The 20,028-nt window shown below is 42.1% G+C and overlaps 1 protein-coding gene across 7 annotated transcripts in view; it reads right to left on the bottom strand.

Moving 5' to 3' along the window:
• The window catches only part of CTBP1 (C-terminal binding protein 1), a 237,015-nt gene that overhangs the window by 62,167 nt on the left and 154,820 nt on the right, over positions 1-20,028 (bottom strand). For 2 of the 7 annotated variants that reach the window (XM_050973584.1, XM_050973586.1), the window contains exon 1: positions 3,526-3,779. The exons of 4 other annotated variants lie outside the window; for them this stretch is intronic. Coding sequence is in view for 1 of the 3 variants with exons in the window: in XM_030238941.2 (XP_030094801.1) it covers positions 3,526-3,565 (40 nt within the window). In the remaining 2 variants the exon portion in view is untranslated. Of the gene's footprint in view, positions 1-3,525; positions 3,780-20,028 lie in introns of those variants that run through there. One more of the 7 variants, XM_030238941.2, reaches the window with a different exon arrangement.

The following is a 20,028-nucleotide window of genomic DNA, read 5'->3' as shown; positions in this document are numbered from 1 at the left end:
CAATTCTCCCCGAGGAATACTGGTGAGGGAGCAAAGGGTTACACTTCAGCAGGAAATGTTAATTTTAGATTTATCTGCAACGCATGTTTTCCTGATCAATTCACAGACTAAAATGAATCATCATCTTTGCTCTTGAGGCAACAGGGGTGAAAGAGACCCAAAACTACAGCTGGGAATTTGTTTTCCTGAGCTGTAAATCCACTGCTTCTCTGTCTGGGAGTGAGAAAGCACGTGCAGCTGAGGAACTAAGGCTAAAGGGCTCTGTACTACAACTTTTATCCTCACCTTAAATTTTAGGACATGTATTAAAAGTGTAACTTCATCTCTAGTCTCACACTAAATAAATAATTATGGGGGCAGGAGGTGAGGGAGCCTCAGAGGAGGCTGCTGCACTGCTGCACTGCCAACTGCTCTGGGATTTGAAAGCTTGACACATGCTGGAGTATCACCTCATCAATGTTCCCAGCTGGCTTGGGAGGCAAAAACCTGACTACTACTCTTAAAGGCAGGTCTCACACACAAGCAGCCAAGTGCTTCAGATAAGATTCAAGAAATACAGTTATTACAAATGCATGGTACGTAAGTCAAAACAAAATGGCAACAAGAACTTTCAGCCCAAAACATCAGCACAGTTTCAATTCTCTTATGTGAAATACAGCTTTAGATAAAAGAATTAAAGATCATGTTGCTTCTCAGCATCTTTGCTTAAAAGACATTAAAATCTGTCCCACACTCACTACCGTTCAGACTGCTTTCTAGCAAAATATGCTTTTTTACTTTTTTTTTTCATATTTACAGTATCTATGTAAAATACTCTGGGAGAATGTCAGTTTCTCCCCAAAAGGGATGACCCAGCCTAGTCAGTGATCCGCAGTAGATGTTCTTATTTGATAAGGGGGAGTTGACTTTATGTTTCAAAACACTGGCAAGTGCACTACTGGATCTGCATGATAGCACTTCACAGTGTGCAGCCCAATCCTAATCTCTTGGATCACGCTTTTGGCCAAGAGCTGCGACCCACTCTGTTTACACAGCAAATAAAACAATAGCTTTTAGAAGCTGAGAGATTAATAAATTGAAGGATCACACATTTCTAACAAAGGGCAGACACTTTTTTATCTTTATGATGCAGAAGGACAAGTCAAAAGGTAACCAAAGCGACAAGCATAAGGGCACCTGTAATTTGTTTTATCATGCTGTCAGAACCCCACAGGATGACAGAGTATCACAGCATATACAATATTTACCATGAGGAGCTTTCTATACATCCTGTACTGTGTGCTCAGAAGGTGCATGCTCCAGCTATTCCTTAACTACATATGACAACACTCAACTGCAAAATTCACAAAGGTGACTGGAGGAGTTTCATTTCAAAATAGCAGTTTCATTGACTAAACTCTTCTACTGAGCATGACTACAGCATTTCTCGGGATAATTACTATTTTATTTGCAGTTCAGTAATGAAATAACACATTCCCTGATAGAGAAACACTGAATCTGTGTTATTTGGGAGGGTATGGGGGGGGTGTTTACAGAAAGACAGAGAACACACCACTGACTCTGCATCAATTTACACCCTCAATGCCATTAAAGAAACACAGAGAAGCTAAGTTCACATCCCAAGTATTATTCTATTATTAACAATTACAAAAATGAGGGAACAATTTAACTCTCCCACCTTCTCTCATCTGTTTATGATTGCAGCCCCCTCATAAACACCCATTTCTTGTCCAGGCTGGAAAAGAGGCAGGTTGGGGGCAGAGGGTTGTTTGTTTCCTTTTGGTTTGAAATACACCAGTGAATTGTCAATGGGCAAAATATTCTGTCACTACCTCACTCTGGGGATGGCTGACATAATAATAAACTGAAGAGGATGCTATCTGTCAAACATTAAGGAATTCCAATATTGAAATCTTGCTGCCTTTGGGGGTCAATAAAGAGCAACATTACAAAAGACACTAAAGTTAGCAGTTTGGGCTGCTAATTTCACATGCCTGCTTCACCAACGCTCAGCTAAAAATAGATAAAACAGATAAGAGCACAGAACAAAGAGATGCACTGGACAATTATCTTTCTGCTAGCAGTCTAATTTATACTCAGCTTTTTAACCCTTCTTTTTATAAAAGAAGCGTATTTTTAAAGTATTATTTAATGTAATCTCAATATGAAATTATTAAAGAATGTTTTATTTTTCTTAGTATTTTCTTGCTTCTGTCCTAGTAGGACAGAATAATGAGATTTAAAATATTTTAATAAGGGCATCAGGCTACTTGCCAAGGGGCTCGAATACTAAGTAAGAATATTTACATCTTTTAAGACCCTGGAGGAGGGATCGGTGCAATGCTCTTGAAACATGTACACACATCACAAATATGACAGTTAATTTTAATTCACTGGAAAAGAAAGTACACACTCACTTCAGTTTATTAGGCCTCATTATTTTCAGTGAGGCTAAAGGGATGATTAGCTGCTCTAACATGGCCTAAAAGCAAACATTCCTCCTCATAAGGACAACACTTACTAAAATATAAGGCACTGTGAAATTGTTCAATTTAAGTTACAACAGGTGAAATTTTAAAAACCAGCACTGCTAACAATATTTTCTACCATTATTCTGTCCAGCTCGGTTCTATGACTTAAATCCTGACTTTTGAATTTAATTTTTAGAGGAAAACAAAGCAGCATAGCAGTCTGACTCATATCTACACTGTAAACAGGCTTATTCTATGCTTTGTAGCCTTCTTTTGGTAACATTTGCTTACAAAATGATAATGTTTATAAAGAGAATCGACATTCTGTCTCCTTATGGCTGGGGGCAGGAAAAATAAAATCACCCCTTCAGATTAACATGACCATTTATGCCCGGCAATTCTGAAGACATCAGCCCGCGCATATTATTCATGTTACCTTAAAAACAACACCATAGATGCATGCTTAAAAAAAGAAAAAAAAAGTAAGGGACAAAAAGAAACAGAGAAATTGAGATTTGGGGTGAAGGGCCTTACCTCTGACACACAACCCGTCCGCAGCTCTGCCAAAACCACCCCACCAGCCAGGCCTTAAGCACTTTTTTACAGCAATAAAACGCCGCTTTTAAACTTCCTGTTTATCCAAACACCGGCCCAGCTTTCCCGCAGCTCGGAGCCGGCACCGCTCACCCCACGAGCCAGAGGGGGAACCGAACACCCCGAGGCTCCCCTGGGGGACCCAACACCCCAAAGCCCTCCGGGGCGCAGCTCCAGCGCCCTCTGAGTTTGGTACTTCGGGACGACTCGCGCCCCCCGCCCCTCCGCCTCTCGTTTTTATTTCCCTTTATGTTTTCAGCCAACCTCAAAAAAGCAGCCACCGGGCAAAGTTGCGCCGGCGCTGCGGCCGCCAGGGCAGCCCCGCAGCCCGCGGCGGGCCCCGGAGCGGCGGTGACGGGCACACAAAGCGCGGTGGCGGCGGCGGCCGCTCGTGTGTGTCCCCCCCCTCCGCCCCGCTCCCCGCCCGCCCCGCACCGCGGCGAGCAGGCCGGATGGTTACCTAGAGGCAAGCCCTTGTTCAGGAGGTGCGAACTTCCCATGGAGGCGCCGCGCTCCGTCCGCGCCCGCCGCAGGGAGGAGGAGGACGGCGAGGACGAGGAGGATGCCGGGGGGCAGCGCCGCTCGGAGCCGCCGCGGCAGCCGCGGCATATGGCGGCCGCTCCGTGGGCGCCCCCGAACTGAGCGGCGCCTCGGTGCGCGCCCCCGCCGCCGGGCGCGTCCCCGCCGCCGCCGCGCGCACGCGCGCCCGCCCGCCCCCGCGGGAGGGAGGGGCGGGGTGGGGCGGAGGGGGGGCGTGGGGGGGAGCGGCCGCTGCCGCCGCCGCCGCCGCGCCCCCCAGGCTCGATCTCCTGGTTCTAGGCGGGCGCCGAGACGAATGAGACAGCGGGGCGGGCGAGCCGCGCTCGACCGCGCGCAGCGAAACCGGGACCTGCCCTGGGACACGATGTCGCCACTGCTTTGTTTTGTTTTGTTCTGTTTTGTTCAGACTTCGGCAAAGTTAACGTCGTCTGCGTTCACAAAATCACGGAATGGGTCATTTTGTAAGGGACCACAGCGGGTCATCGAGTCCAACCTCCCTGCTCAAACAAGGTTTTCCCAGAGCGCACGAATCAGGATTGCGTCCAGACGGGTCTGGAAGAACTCCAGGGAGGGAGACTCCACACCCTCTCTGGACAATGTATTCTCTGTGCAGTAACTGCACAAGGAAGAAGTTCCTCCGCATGTTCAGGTGGAACTTCTGCCCATCATTTTCTGCCATCCCAAAACATCAGCACTTCGGATGTTTTGCTGTATTTGTGGTACGGCTAAGGCTTTTCCCTCGCGAGCTAACAGGAATTAAAACAAAGCCATAACGCTCTAATTTTGCCTCCGGTCAGTGCCTCCCGCAAGTCCCTGATTCGCCCTGAAGAACTCCAGAACTAACCCTGCGGAGACACCGCCGCGAGCGGGGGCAGCTCTTAGAAAAAGAGCAGAGAATTGCCCAAAGTCAGTGAATCCAAGGCCGATTTTTTTCCTCACGGGAATGCTCCCATCGCGCCCACGTGGCCGCTGTCCCTCGGGGTCACCCCGCGCCCGCCATGCCCTCCCCGCCCGAACAGCGGCGGCGGCGGCCGACGCGAACCAAAGTGGTGGCGGCGCCCCTGCGGCCGCTGGGTCGGCTGACGGCGGCCCCGCCCGGGCGCGGTGAGGGAGCGGCGGCCGCCATCGCCCCGCCGCCGCCTGCCCCGCGGCTTTTCTCTCCTGAGCGCCCGGAGCTCCGCTCCAGCCCTCCCAGAAACTTTCGCTCTACTGGCACAGCTGCCCCTTCCTCGTTCCCCGCCGCGGGCGGGAAGCGGAGCCACGGCCGTTCGCTCGTCCGTCCCCACCCAGAGCCCAGCCCAGCCCGACAGCGAACATCCCTTCTCTGGGTTTTTCCAGAAATAAAACGATCGTTTCCTGTCAGGCACTCGGACCCTCTCGGATAAAGACAGACACTCCTGGATAGCAAACAAGAGCAGTTCACTGGGAGAACGGACAGGGCTGTTGATTTTTCCCCGGGGTTTTTTGGGAGTTGGTTTGCCTATGAGGGGAATATTTGAACCCAGAGGTTATGAAGAGTGGTTTCAGTCTCCGAGTTGTGTGGATTTCAGGAATCCGCTCACGGCACAACTCGAGGATTTTAGCATACAGGCAGCTTTCAGCAGCTTGGCTCCAGCTCCCTAAAAACTTGTTTTCCCCCATCATTTCCCAGGTAGTGTGTCCTTTCATGGGATTACCCACCGGGATTTGGAGGTAACTCCCAGGACCAAATTTATGCAGCCTCTGACTTATTTTCATTTTCCTCCTGTATTCCTGGGAAAGCCTTTTGTGGCTCGGCACAGACGTCTCAGACATCCCTCAAAGAACAGCTTCCCTAAATTCTCACTGTGCATCACTAGGGCAGCATCTAGCCAAGCGCCTCATGTGGGGTTTGTATAAATAAATTTGGCTTTAATCACTTTAAAGTGGCTAACCACTTTATTGCCATTTATAGATGTTAGCAAAATATAAAAACACATACATATCAAAGCTCTACGGAGAAAATAATTATTTTTTTTTCTCCCTCACTGCTTCAGTTGCCATGTGGCAAAGTATCGGGAATGAGCATTAGGGGGTCAAACACGCTTAAACCACAAGAGAAATATCTGTGAATACCAATATGGATATGAAACTCTCCAGAAAAAAACAAATTATTAGAGGAAAAGATCAAAAATGAAATTAGGAATTCAGTTGCATTTTTTAATACAGAGACATAAACAGATCCAGGCACTGAGACCATGTCCTCGGTAGGGTTACATGACTGGGCAAATGTTTAGATCTAAACTGGAACTGCTGCTTCGGGGAGGGAGGGGAGTGTGGCGCAAAATATTATGACAAGGGGAGTGCTCTAAGTGAGGATAAGTTGGCATGATGAACAGATGGAGGATTCAATAACAGGAGGTTATTAATACTGCAGTTTGGTATTCTCTACGCTACTTCGTGAAGGGATTCATATGCTTGCTCTTTTTCCTTTTCTGATTGTACACAGACCTAACAAATACACACACGGTAGGTAACACGGGACTCAGTTCCCTCCTGGCACACCCATGACAGTTCATGCTTCCTGGGAAAACATCCTGGGCTGGATCCTCAGCTGATGCTGACTGGACCAACAGTATTCCCACCACCAGCAGCAAGCCCAGTTGCACCTGCTGAAGGAAAGAGGTTATCTGACCCCATCTCCCCAGCCAAAAGGTCTCTGCACCCTGCTCAACAGCTGCCAACAAGGCACCTGCTCTACAGAATAAACTATGCAGACTCTCAGGTTGGAAAAGAATATGAAATAACTCAAGCGATATTGAAGTTTCCCTTCAGAACACAATGCAGTGCTCTTTCTGCTTCAGAAAATGCAGCTCCTTTTTCCCCAAATTCATCCCCCCTCCCTTGCATGGCTGTCAGTGGCCTAGTTTTGGACTGGACATGAGAAAATCCAGGAGCAGAAGAGCTGACTCCAGCCAAGCCTCTAGTAACCCCCAGCCGTTTTGCTTCCTGCTTTCTCCAGCAGCTTGCCTCTGGATCACCTCACATTCAGTCATCTTCACAACTTTTACACCATGGCTCAAAGAGCTACAAGACATCTTTCACGTAGCCTAACAATCCCCATTCTCTTACTGCATTTGGGCACTGCTGTTACTGCAATCTCTTCTTTCAACAGCAGTGTAACACAGCTGAATGTGTTCTGTGCCCTGCACTAAGAATTATGGCACTTTTCAAAGCCCCCAAACTGTTTCTTGGCTTCTTATGAGTCAGCTGGAGGAGCACATGTGCTGCAGAGCAAATACATTGGTTTAAGTGTATCTGTTAACGGCCACATGTATAATTTAAGTACAAGTTTTATTTCCCTCAGAATGAGCAATCATAAGGGCATGACCTTGGGCTTTCACAAATTCAGTGTATTAGGGCTCACTATCTTTAGCAGATGTGACTTTGAAGATACTGAAAGATAAAGTTTTGCTGGTTTGCCCCCTAAGCAATGAGCCAAGATACATGTTGAATGTTTTCTGAGGTGTATAGCGAGGTTTGACAATTTTCTTACACAAAGATACTGCTTTTGTGTGCTAACAGATTTTTCTTTGGTTTGTCACAGCCGTGCATGCTGGTTCTTTCATGCATGATTTTGCTTTGTTATCAAACAGACGTCATTCATTGTAACAGTTTTTAAAGCCATAAATTTAAAACCTTTATGCATTTTTAATCAAAATGCATGATTATGTTTCAATGGAATATCTTAACTTTAGTCAACAGTAAATCTTGCAGATGCTATTATGAGATCCTTGGAGAGATTTATGTCAGAAGAAAAGAATGGTTGGATAAAGCGGGCCCAACACTCAACCTTTATCCAAAAACAGATTGTTTAAATGTATAATCAAACTAAGTCAATTCAATTTATTTAAAACCTGGAACGAAAACTTTGTTTGGATTTCAGTATTTTCTTAATTCTTTCACTTAGATCCTGAGAAGCATTTACTTATATAACACACAGAGAGATCAGCCTACTTAGATTTTGCAATTGCATATTTCAATTACAGCTTCTTTTTCTTTTCGTTATAACTTCCCCTGTGTGCAGATTCCCACTGCAAGAAGTTAATGCTCTTTCTGGTTCATGTGAAAGTCATTTTGGAGAAAAATCTTCAGATTTTGAGGGGAAAATGGGAAAAAAAAGAATAATTGACTAAAGAGAACCACCTCATCTTTAAGAAATTGCAGTCACTGCAAGCATGAAATAAAACAGAGGACCTTCATCTAGTGATACAAAGAAGGTGAAGGATGAAAGTAGTAGATTAAAGTTCCACTTAATGAACAAGAAGTTCAGCTGTGTCAAACATTCAGAGTCATTTTTGAAATGCCAAATGTGCATTGCTCCTTTCTTAGGTTGGAACAGCTCTTCTAGGTCTAGAAATACAAAGTGAAAAATCTTGTAGTGAGCTGAATGAATGGAAGAATAAATTCCCTTCAAGCCACTGAACACAAAAAACCCTCTCCTGATGTTATCTGTATTAAGTAACTAAGGGATTTTCTTCTTGTTCTCACCCTCTTCATACAAGTGCTAAAAACATAAGAACTAGGGTGGAATTAAATCCTCTGCATTTTCTGGTTGTCATGAAACGAGACATATTATTTTCCATCTAGTCAGGAGGAGTCACCAGACCATCTCCAGGATGGTCTGTGTTCTGGCTGAAGAGAAAAAGAAGACAGAGATGAACAGCAGAAGAAATCTATCAAGAACCATTAGTGGATGTCAGCCATTGTCCATCTGTTCACAGTGGAATAAATCCAGACCTGAAGGAACAATTGCAACCTGCCCCATATGGCTCACTCCCTTCTGCGCTGGCAGGGCTTATTTGGGGATTTGACATTGGGTGAGGTAAAGGAGAAGCAGCACAATCTGTGTTCCCAGGAATGAACAGGCAATTAACATGAAAGGACAAAAAATGGGTTAGTGACCTGGGGAAGGTTTTCTCCTCCTCACCTGTCTGAAATCTTACAGATCATTCAAACTGTGTAACCTGAATAGCTGAGGGTCCTGCTATTAATGAAATCTTAAGAATTTACATTTAGCTACTAACAAAATTCTCTGGACAGTGGGAATCCCTCAGCTGGTGAGACCACTGATCCAGCTGTCTCCCAAAGTGTTAAAGAAGGCATTTAGAATATATTACACTCACATTCCATTAAAAATTATAATGCACTATGCTTTCAACATAATGAACCAGTGTAACAACATTCTGCATTTACTTTTATAGAACTGGATTATTGAGTAGTAATTTACTTCTCAAATTTTAAATCAGTCTGGGCCTGGTCATGAAGCAGAGTGCTATTTTTTAGATGATTAAGGGAAGTAGGCTTGGCCTATGCAGAATAGTTATGAAATCTGACTGTCTCTTTAGAATTATAATGAGAACCAGATACTCTTTATGATTTTGCTGCATTCTGCATGCAAAAAAATGAGATCTACATATTAAGGGCAACTGAAGGGATCAAAACCTACAAGTCTGTAGCAGATTCAATAACCTGTTTGGTGGTGGCAATTTCACAGGTAATAATATGGAGAATAATGAACCATCCAATGGCCTAAGCAGAACCAGTGGATGTCCTGAGTGAACTTGCTACTGGGGGTGTCTTACTGGGCTGCAGTGTCATTTACACTCTACTATCCTCCACCTCCTCTTGAGTTCTAACACACTTGGCATCTTATTTTTATCAAAGTTGCACAACAAGTAGCCAGGAAAAAAAGCAAAAGTTGTATCAGAGATAGTTTTCAAGTTCCCAAACAATTATATTTGCATTTGTGACTGTCATTCATTCACTAGGTGGCATAGAAAGCATCATACTTCCTTGTTTCAAACACACACCACAAGACTGAGGATGCCCTGAAGAAAAACTAAACACATATGAAATGAAAGCCACATCTCACTAAGAATTTAGCTAGAGACTTTGCTCTGAAACTTAGCACAAGTCTTACTCATCTGAAAAACCAGCAAGGATACTAAAGGATGAAAAAAGCAGAACAGTGTTACATGAAACTGTCCATTTGCTGCAAAGGGCCTTAAGCACAACCACACTCTGGGACTATGTACATTTATGACATTGAAATGAACTCTCCTGCTTTGTCAAATTTTCTCAGGATAATGACAAGTTACCAATTTCATCCTCTGCCAGACTGAGCAGCAGACTGAGCACTGCTTTGTACCACCATGAAATACTGCACTACCAGCATTCCACTATCACCTATGTCTCACCTACTGCTGAGACAAGAGAGTGGTTCACTAGTGAGCAAAAAGTGACCTCTAGTGAATCCCCACACCTGCTCCTGAGACACACAGCACCTCCCTGGCTGTCCCTGACTGATCACATCCCCCTGCAATTAAAATCTGATTGTGCTGCACCCCAACAGTCAAGCACTTCAGGTACCTGCAGTAACCCACACTGTGCACAGCAGCTGTAACAAGCAACAGAAGACATTGGCACATTGAAAAAACCTGAACACATTTGGCTCAACACAGTAAAACCTGCCCACTGATAACTGCTAGATAATTTAACAGACGATAATAAAACATGCAAGATCTGCCTGGAGTGTAGTTAAAATTATTTAATTTAATTAAAAAGTAGTATATCCAGAAATTTGTAAACAAAATGAGAAAATCATCCTATTAAATATGTAAAAATAATACCAATGTCAGTGATCTTTGCACTTTAAGAAAACAGGAAAACTAGAGTAGAGAATGACAGTAAGCAAAGAGATGGGCGGTGAAAATCAATTTCATATTTACAACATACGGAACAATATACAGGCTAGGCAATCCATTACAGTGAATGGTCGATGGTTTTAGACCAGTAAAAAGGAACTAGCAAGGTTTCATGTGTAAAACACATACTCCATCAGCTAAAGAAACATATTCCATGTTCTCTGCCTCCATATACCTGGCAACACACTAATATTTTTCACCTTCTCCTAATACATTTATCTTTTCCTAACAAACATCTATAGGAGGTTATTGAGAAGCCCACCTTTTTGCTTTTATTAAACCAAAATACTCTTGTGCAGCTCTTTTACTTTCTATTCTCAAGACTTAAAACTGAATAGCTGAAAAGTAAACTGCAACTTATCCCTAAGACTCCCCAAGATATAATTCAGATTTGTAAGGGACATCAATTTATGTGATTTACAGAGAGATGTGGGAAAAAATATTAAATATATTGAAAACACTCCCTTTGTATAGCTGAATAATGAGAGAGCAGCATGTTCTCCTAGCAGAAAGATCACACTACTTACATTCATGTAACACAGAATTTCACTACAGAAGCAAAGGCGATTCAAAGAGGTGATAATCAGTATCAACAGATTTACTGCTGTTTGAGCTGATCTGTACTGCCAAATACCCTGACTTACAGACTAAGGCAGCACTGAGCATTATGATAGGATGGTATTATTTAAAGATTAATGGATAAACTTTCCAAAGGCCTTATCATATTACATGAAGAAGATACTGCAGAGAGAACACATCTCATGGAAATGTTTGCTAAATCATTGTCTTTTTAACGGTTCAATTCCTCTACCCAGGAAAACACCATCTGACAGGGATGTTTTGTTGCATTTGTATCACAGCACAGCACAACTCTGGTCCTACAAGTGTCTTCTGGGAACTCCATCATCTCACAACAACCATTACTCTCAACACAGCAGGATCACCGGTGCAATTTTAAACACGGCTCTTGTTGTGCCAGGCAGGCATTGGCAAGGTGGCTGGGCTCACACATCTGCAGCATTTGTGATTCACAGTGGCACTGTGGAAAGCCCACAAAGATTTCACCCTGAGCTATAAACAGAATTGTTTGAGATCACTGACTGTAACCATTAACCCAGCACTGCCAAGGCCACCATTACACCGTGTCCCCAGGAGCCACATCTACATGTCTTTTAAATACCTCCAAGGGCAGTGACTCAACCACTGCCCTGGGCAGGCTGTTCCAATGCTTGGGCACCCATTCCATTGAAGAAATTTTTCCAAATATCCAATCTAAACCTCCCTGGCATAACCAGAGGCCACTTCCTCTTGTCATGTCACTTGTCCAGGTCCTTCCCCTGAGTGAGTCACCCTTCACAGAAGGAGATCTGGTTGGTCCAGAAGGACCTGCCTTTCATAAAGCCCAGACTGACAGGCCCGCAGCTCCCAGATCCTCCTTCAGGCCCTTCTGGTGGATGGGTGTTGTATTTGCAAACCTTCAGTCCCCAGGGACCTCCTCAGTGAGCCAGGACTGCTGGGAAATGATTGAAAGTGGCTTGCAGAGCAAAACAAACAGCATTAAAATAAATTCTGTGACAGTTTTGAAAGGTAAATTTCCTGGAACAGATTATTGAGTAGAAGAGGTTGGAACATTATGTACTTTTTGAAAGCAGTTTCAATTAATGCAGACCATGTTGCATATCTTGCTGCTTTTTTTTTTTCCTCTCATTTATTTCATCAAGACAATTACTTGGTTTCCTAACATATGCTGTCTTTTTCATGAAGCAGGGTATCTTATACTGCTTTTATGTAACAAACTATTATTTTTCACTACACTGATGTGCCATCTGAATCACAAGATCACAAGTAACACAATAAACATTAAAAATCTGCAATCCCAATTTTTAAGTTTTCATTTTTATCACATAATTCCAAGGAAGATCTTAAGGTATATAAAGCCTATTTTTTCCCTTCAAATTCTTGTGGTTTCTTTGGTCCTGAATAATTCTATGAACAGCTGAAGAGTCACTGATATCAGAATGCTCTCTTATTAATTTGTATTATTTTATGTATCTGGAAGAATGATCACAGTACAGGCTTGTACATCAGCACAGGAAGAAGAAAGTTCAGCAGACATAGACAAAAAGGGAAATGCTTCTATGCAAACAGATTGGGTTCTTAATTAAAATGATTTGATACGCCTTATGAACAGTGCAAGTTATATCACAGATGATGAAGTTACCTTAGGAAAAATGTACTTTAAATTAACTACTGGAAGCTAAAGACAACTGAGCTGTAATAATAAGTGAATGTATATAGATAAGGTATAAATAATTAATTCTCTTTTCCTGAAAGACCTGGAAACAAATGGGAACACGCTGTGTATCACTGTACTGTGCTGATCTCTAACTGAAGTGGCTTCTGAGACCCGTGACCCAGAAAGGTTAAAGTTTGTGTCTTTCCCAGAGGCTGCACCTCTATGATTAACATTACAGAGAAGACCACATCAGAAAGAACTATCACAAGAGAGGAATGAACAATAATTCATGGAGATAATAAATAGTCTAAGGAGAAAAAGAAAAACAACCCTCCTTTGGTTCAGTGAGTATTTTGAAAGTTTTTCCTTTTATGCATCATAACTGTAACTTTTACTAAACACCAAGTACTGAAGGAGATGATTTGTTTGTTTTTTGAGGTTTTACAATCACAAGCAGAATTAAGTAATTAAGTGTTCCCGCTCGATTCCTGAATCTTTCCTGACAAGAGATTTTCAGCTCTAGTAAAATCTATGGGCGTTTTCAGATGTAGACAGATGTCTGAGAGGCCACAGGCTGAGGTCATCAAACTCATCTCATTTGTGACCTAAGCTTAGTCTCTTGGCTGTCTTAAAAAAAAAAAAAAAAAGGGGGGGGGTAGGGGGAAGGGAAGTGATGGAGTGATGGAAGGGAAAGGACACCAAAGAAATTGTTTGCCAATTTATCTAGAGATTTTTTCTAGTTAACTTTTAATCTAATACACACACGCAGTTCAGTAACACAAAGCCAAGATGATGCACATTGAGAAGATATATAATATAGACTTGGTGATCTATCATACACTGCTCCTCACAGCCTAATTATTGTTTATGGCATTATTAGCAGTCAACTGTCTGTTATTTTCTGCACATCTAACCAACCAGATTTTCAAGAACTCACATTTAAATCTCATTTCAAAGGCCATTTTACTACACTGAGTTAAACTGCTTAAATTTATATGTATTTTACATAAACCTTCATTTATCAACAAACAGCTCAATTTCTTGGTTCTTGAAACACTCAAAGAAAAAGAAGTACCATGCTGATGCTGACATCATTTTGGCTGCTTAAGGGAAGACAAAATTGGGTCTCTCAAAGCTGCAGGCAAAATACTACAATGGATAACAAATATTCCTTGTGTATACATGATTGGAACGGCTGTCTCCATTGGGCACTGACTGTACATTGTGGAGCACAGAATGGATTCAGAGAATATTTTATTGTTAGAGTCAGTTCATGTGGACATGCAGCATTCAAACAGTTTATTTTACAATTGCTGCTACCTGCTCCCTGCCCCCAGAGATGCCTTCTTGCTTAAAACAACCATCAAACCTCCAAAACGTTACAGAAATCCACCATGTAAATAAATATATATACATATACTCATGGAACAGGGGTCTATTTAGAAAAAAAGCAAAGATTCAGTGATGGCAAATTTTCTGAGTCTTTTTCTCTCTGATGGCTGCAGGGTAGTCTAAATTTTTACATATAATCCACTGTTAAGATCAACACTGTTTCTGTTCTGCTCTTAAAAAAAAAAAAAAAGAGGAAAGGAGAAAAGAGGTTTTGCACAGGAGCATTAATAGTTCCACTTGCCCTGTGGCAAATGGGGGAAATATGTCAATGTGAATTACTGTACTGTCTCCATGGATCAAGATTTCTCTTAGTGCTTTCAAAATTCCACTAACAGAAACAATTGCTAAGAGCATTTGCTACTTAGCCTGCTCTGCTGGAATCAAATAAGACCCTAGGATCAACTAATGCTAAAATATTATCTTCTATATTGATTTTCTCTCCCTACATTAACTGAGGAAAGAAACAGCTAAATAATTTCAGCTGGAAAGAACAGTCTATTGCTCTCACAAGGACATCCAAAGAACTTAAATAATCAAGATAATTGCAAAGCAGATTTTTGAGCAGCATACACTACCAGAAACGTTAGGATATCACAGTATACTACCTCTTTCTAACCCAAACAAGTTGTATTCTATATCTATATGACTCACTACATGGTTAAATGCAACATCTCTCTCTCCAGAAACCAAGCTCACCCACATAGATGCATTAGAAATAATAATTCTAATTGTGAGCAGTTGTGCATGCACATTCAGATTTGAAGGAGTGAGCCAAATACTAATAAATACTTTCCAAGTCCATTTTCTCTACTGAAAGGCTACTTTATGGGGGTTTTATTAAATTCTTTTTTAAATATCTTTTTCCTAATACTAGATTATGGTCTCAATTAATTAATAAAGTACAATTGTTGAAATTCTTGGGCCATTTGGCACATCTGGTACGAAAATTTATTTCTAAACTCGATCTGGCCAACAAGAATGAACAACTAATGAAATCCAGACACTGTGTACTTACACACTGCTGATTATTTCTACTAAATAGCAAATTATTTTCATTAAAAATTAATAATCTGAATTCTTATACTGGATTCATCACCAGGATTCATAAATATCTAACAAATTCATTTAAGGCAGCCATGAAGATGCAACAAATTAGAGCTTTGCAGGGTATCCAAGTTAACACTACTGACATTCTGGTTTAAGAAGTTAGTGCTCTACAAGGCTGATAAAAACAAACACATATTTAAAGGATTATGATCAATTATCTTAGGACACATTTGTCAATGAAAAACTCTCTCAGTAAAAATATTTCCAATGGGTATTTGTCATCATCTTCACCAACAATGTGGACATAAATAAAAAATCTTTGCAAAAATTACTAGGAACATCATAAAAACAATAATAACTGACTAAAAATAATAGCAAAAGTGCAATCATGCAGTCATTTTGGATCACAGATAAATAAAGAAACAAAACATGCTTTAATAAATCCAAGATGGAAAGCTTTGCCATTAGAAAAGACTACTGTCATACTGACAGGGTAGGGAATTAAGAGCCTGAAAAGGGATGTGCAACTGTGTGAGCTCCAAGAACCACACCTCAACATGAGGAAGTCATGTTTCCTTGAAAAAATCCTTAAATTCAAGTATGGAGGAAATTTTTGCCATTGTGGACAGGATTACCAACATTATAACCAGTGAACTGTTGCTGCCAGCTCTGGCATCCATATTCTGTAAGGGCAAAAGGCTGCAAAAAGAAAAACTCAGCGCTGAAGAAAAAAATGCCTTGAAGAACACAATGTACTCAGAATGCCAAAATTCCCTGAGAGATAACGTGATTACACTTTGCAGGGGGAAATACCAGACACTAAAAGCCTGCCTAATCTTAAAGGAAGACATCATAACACTGAGCAGCTTAGAAGCTCATTCAAAAGTCTGTATTTTCTAGCTTATTTTCTTCTTGTTGTTGTTGAAGTGGATGTTATTGACTATACTACAAAGGTTATGGCCATGTCTATATCTCCTGAATACTTCAAATGCCATTCTGAAAGATCAGTCTAATAAAACATCTGGGGCTGAACTGTATCAGATATGTACATGATACAAAGAGAGTTTGAGGTAACCTGGTAATTCCTTCTGGATCCTGCACTTTGGGGAGTTACAGCTCCAAAAACTTGAAGTTGACTAATGGCTGGTCACTGCCTCACTTCCTCCAGGAATGAACAGAACAGATGAGCTGTCTCTCACAGGGCATCATCTCCTGATACCAGTCTCCCCCTGCTCCTGACATCCATTAACAAAAAGCAATTACTACTGAGAAGTTGAGATGAAGAGAGATGTCTTACCATAAACCAGCTGATTTCCAGGAGAGAGCTCGTGGTGATCCCACTGAGAGCACCACAGACAAGAGGAGAGACATTTCTACAGGGCTTCAGTGGGAAGCCCCACACAGCATGGGAAACACTGACCTCAGGAACTTTCAGTTCTAAATTCATACCAAGTTCTTTTTACTGCCATTTGATAACTGAAACAGTTTGGGGCTCATACACTTGTGTATCCAAGTGCACCAAAATGGGATGTCTGGAGACCAGGGATGAATGAACAGGTCACAGGGCTGGGTGCTCCAAGAGCAGACTGGTTTGAGATGGAGTTTGTGGCTCCTTCATCGCCTCACACAGGGAATGCTGCTGGCAGAAATGTCCCCCACTGGATAATGGCAGAGTCCTGAGGGACCAACACTGCTGCCTTGCTCAGGTTTAGCTCAGTCAGTGCTTTTCTGAACACGTTGTCTCTCAGCACTGCAAGACTATTCTTGTATTCTGTCAAGCAGAACTGTTTGCTGCCCATCAATTTTTGGTATTTAACTTGCTGACATTCTAACTGATGACACAGCTCAGACTTTTCCACTCAAGTCTGCAAAAAGTTGCACAAGACAGAGCCTAGAGAAATTCTGCTGGCAGTTGCTTTTGTAAGGGAACAGGGCACTTCAAAACTGGGAGAAATTAGAAGGATTAATGCAGCAACCAAGATCTGGGAAACATACAATCAGTTCCTGATTCTGTCACCAGTCTCTTACCAACCTTGTGATGCTAAACCACTTCCCTTCTATGTATCCAGGTTCCTCATCTTTAAAGAATGTATAATATTTGCCTATTAAACACTCATGCTTGCTGTCAGATCAAATCCATAAAATACTTAGATATCCCACTACAACTGAGGAGTCATTCTCCATATGACTAAGGAGACCAAGGCAGACACACATTCATCCATGCTGTTGATCTCAGCTGTGTCAGTAGTGTGGCATCATTCTGGTTTCACAGTGGATATGGTAAAGATCAGACAGTGCTTCCCTGTAAGGAAATATCCTGTAGCAATCTGTAGGAGGCTGATTATCTAACCTGCAGTTTGCACTCCCCCTGATATGTCTCATGTCCATGAACACAGGTCACCTTATTGCCAGGAAGTTCCTACTGCTAAAAAAAAAATACAATATAAATGTGAAGGTCTGTAAAATTACATTTGTTTTAATACAGCTACTGTGTTTTAAAAGTATCACATCAGCCTCCCACTGAATCATATTTTTTGTTGACTTCTGCTAGAGCTGAATGCTTTACTACTACATGACAAACAGAGTTGATGAGAGAGGAGTGGTCCTTTCAAGGGTAGATAAACCTGGCAGGTCAAGATTAAGGAAAACTTACTTTCATTTTAAAACAGGAATCCAATTAGGAAGCTAAACTGTAAAAATTGCTGTAAGAATTGTGTGGGCAAAACCTGAAAGGATCACCAAAACACTAATAAATTAATAATGGCATACGTAAAGGAGAAATTAAAATCAATAAAAATTGTCTTCATGTGTTGCTGAAGCATTTACACCACCAAAAAACCTACTGTTGTTAGAATCAAGAAAAGACTGTCAACCCCAGTGTGGTTTGTACATTTATTTTTTAATGCCAGCTATACCTCTGTTGTACAGAGAACTAAACACAGCGGGTGTAAGACAATCCTGCTCCCTATGAGATGGCTATCTCAGCTCTGAGCTTTTAGCAATCTGTGTAACTGTACTCCAATCACAACCATAGCTATCAATAATAGATGTCAGTGCCTCCATCTGCCTGGGCTCTTCTCTCATCCTGAATTTTTACCCAGCAAAGACCTGCACGTGTTTAACTCACCATGCCTGTGCCATGGACATCCCACCCCTCAGGTCTAGACAAACAGATCCTCTGAATCCAAAATTAAACCAAAATCTGCCCACAAAGCTGATTCCTCATCCTCCCCCACAGGGCTAGTATTAATTGCACAAAACACTTCCTGGATTAAAAAAATAATCAAATCTTTTCCTGGGACCTGAGAAGCACAACACACACATCACTTCTGCAATAATTATGCTACATGAAGTAAGTGTGAACTGTGTATAGGTCTGCAGTTTCCATTATCAATTTTTCTGTTTTCCAATCCATTGGGAAAATTGAGAAGTCTCTTTTTCCTTTATGGACCAAGCCTTGATGTTCCTGAACTCAATCACTTGCCCTCCAAGTATGCAAGACCTGCATATGCTAAGACTGAATTTTCCAATTAAATCTTTAACTATTTACTACATAGAATGACACTAACACAACCTAATTTTTGTTTTTCGTAGCTCTCAAAATAGTTATGAACATGAAACAACAATATCACTGTTATTCAGATTATAGTTTTCAAGATGTTAAACTGAAAGACCAGAGGGATTCAATTAAACATTTACTGTAGATGACAGGACAGTTAAGTGTGCCAAAATAAACCTCAGCTCACAGCTGTACTAAAATTTTGAAAGATTTTCAGTAAAATAAATCCATATTTTATTATAATGCTTCCTGCAACTATTGGAATAGCATATGTCATCATAAAATAAATGTTTAAATCAGTACTGTACCCTGCCCTGGGTATTACCTGCCTTAAAATCAACTTTTTTGGTAACTCATTTTTAGCAAAATACAGATATAAGAACAATACAAAATAAGAACAACCTTTTACCACACATTCTCTTGGCTAAATTCTCTTTCCTATTACAAATTAGCTATAGGCAAGATGATGGGGGAAAAAGGTGAACAATAAACAGGTATTTATAGGATGAAAACTGGCCTCTGCTGACATCAGTCTCAGAAAGCAGAAGGGGATGATTTCTGCCATGGAATAATCTTTTATAGGAAAATCCTTCCAAACTCCAGAGCTTGCTGCTCCTGCAGCCGCCCTCCCACCAGGATTTGCCCATGGTCAAATGAGGGCAGCACAGTCGTGTGGACTTGTCCCATCTTTCCACAAGGGCTTAGCAGAACCTGACCTCTTGCTTGCATTTCAGACCTTAACTAATGATTGATTAATATAAGCTCTCTGTTTCCCTGCATGTTGACAGAGCTTCCAAGACAAGGGTGTTAATAAGTTTAATGAGGAGAATAAAATCTCCACTGGCTTTGTCCTACATTTCTGACTCTCCTTCAGCAGGCTCAATGCAAACCTGTCCTCAGGGAAGGCCTCTAACCATGAATGCAGTGGAGGATGGGCTGAGAGCAGCCCCAGGAGAAGGACTTTGGGGTGCTGGTGGGTGAGAAGCTCCACATGGCCTGGCCATGTCCACTCAGCCCAGAATCCACCTGTGTCCTGGGCTGCATCCAAAGCAGGGTGGGCAGATCAAGGGAGGGGACTTTGCCCTCTGCTCTGCTCTGGTGAGACCCCACCTGCAGAGCTGCCTGCAGCTCTGGGTCCCCAACATGAGTACAACATTGATCTGTTGGAGCAAGTCCAGAGGAGCCACAAAAGTGATCAGAGGAGCCCCTCTGCTGTGGGGACAGGATGAGAGAGCTGGGGGTGTTCAGCCTGGAGAAGAGAAGGCTCCAGGGAGACCTTGAAGCATCTTCCAATGACTAAAGGGGCTTAAAAAAACCTGGAGAGGGACTTTTGACAAGTACATGGAGTGACAGGACAAGGGGGAATGGCTTCAAACTGACAGGGAGTAGGTTTAGACTAGATTTAAGGAAGAAATTCTTTACTGTGAGAGTGATGAGGCCCCGTTCCTGGAAGTGCTCAAGGGC

Source organism: Serinus canaria, chromosome 4 (assembly GCF_022539315.1).
Source record: "Serinus canaria isolate serCan28SL12 chromosome 4, serCan2020, whole genome shotgun sequence".
Lineage (NCBI taxonomy): Eukaryota > Metazoa > Chordata > Aves > Passeriformes > Fringillidae > Serinus > Serinus canaria.
The sequence above is the reverse complement of the archived record's forward strand: the minus strand, read 5'-3'. Positions and strand labels throughout refer to the sequence as shown.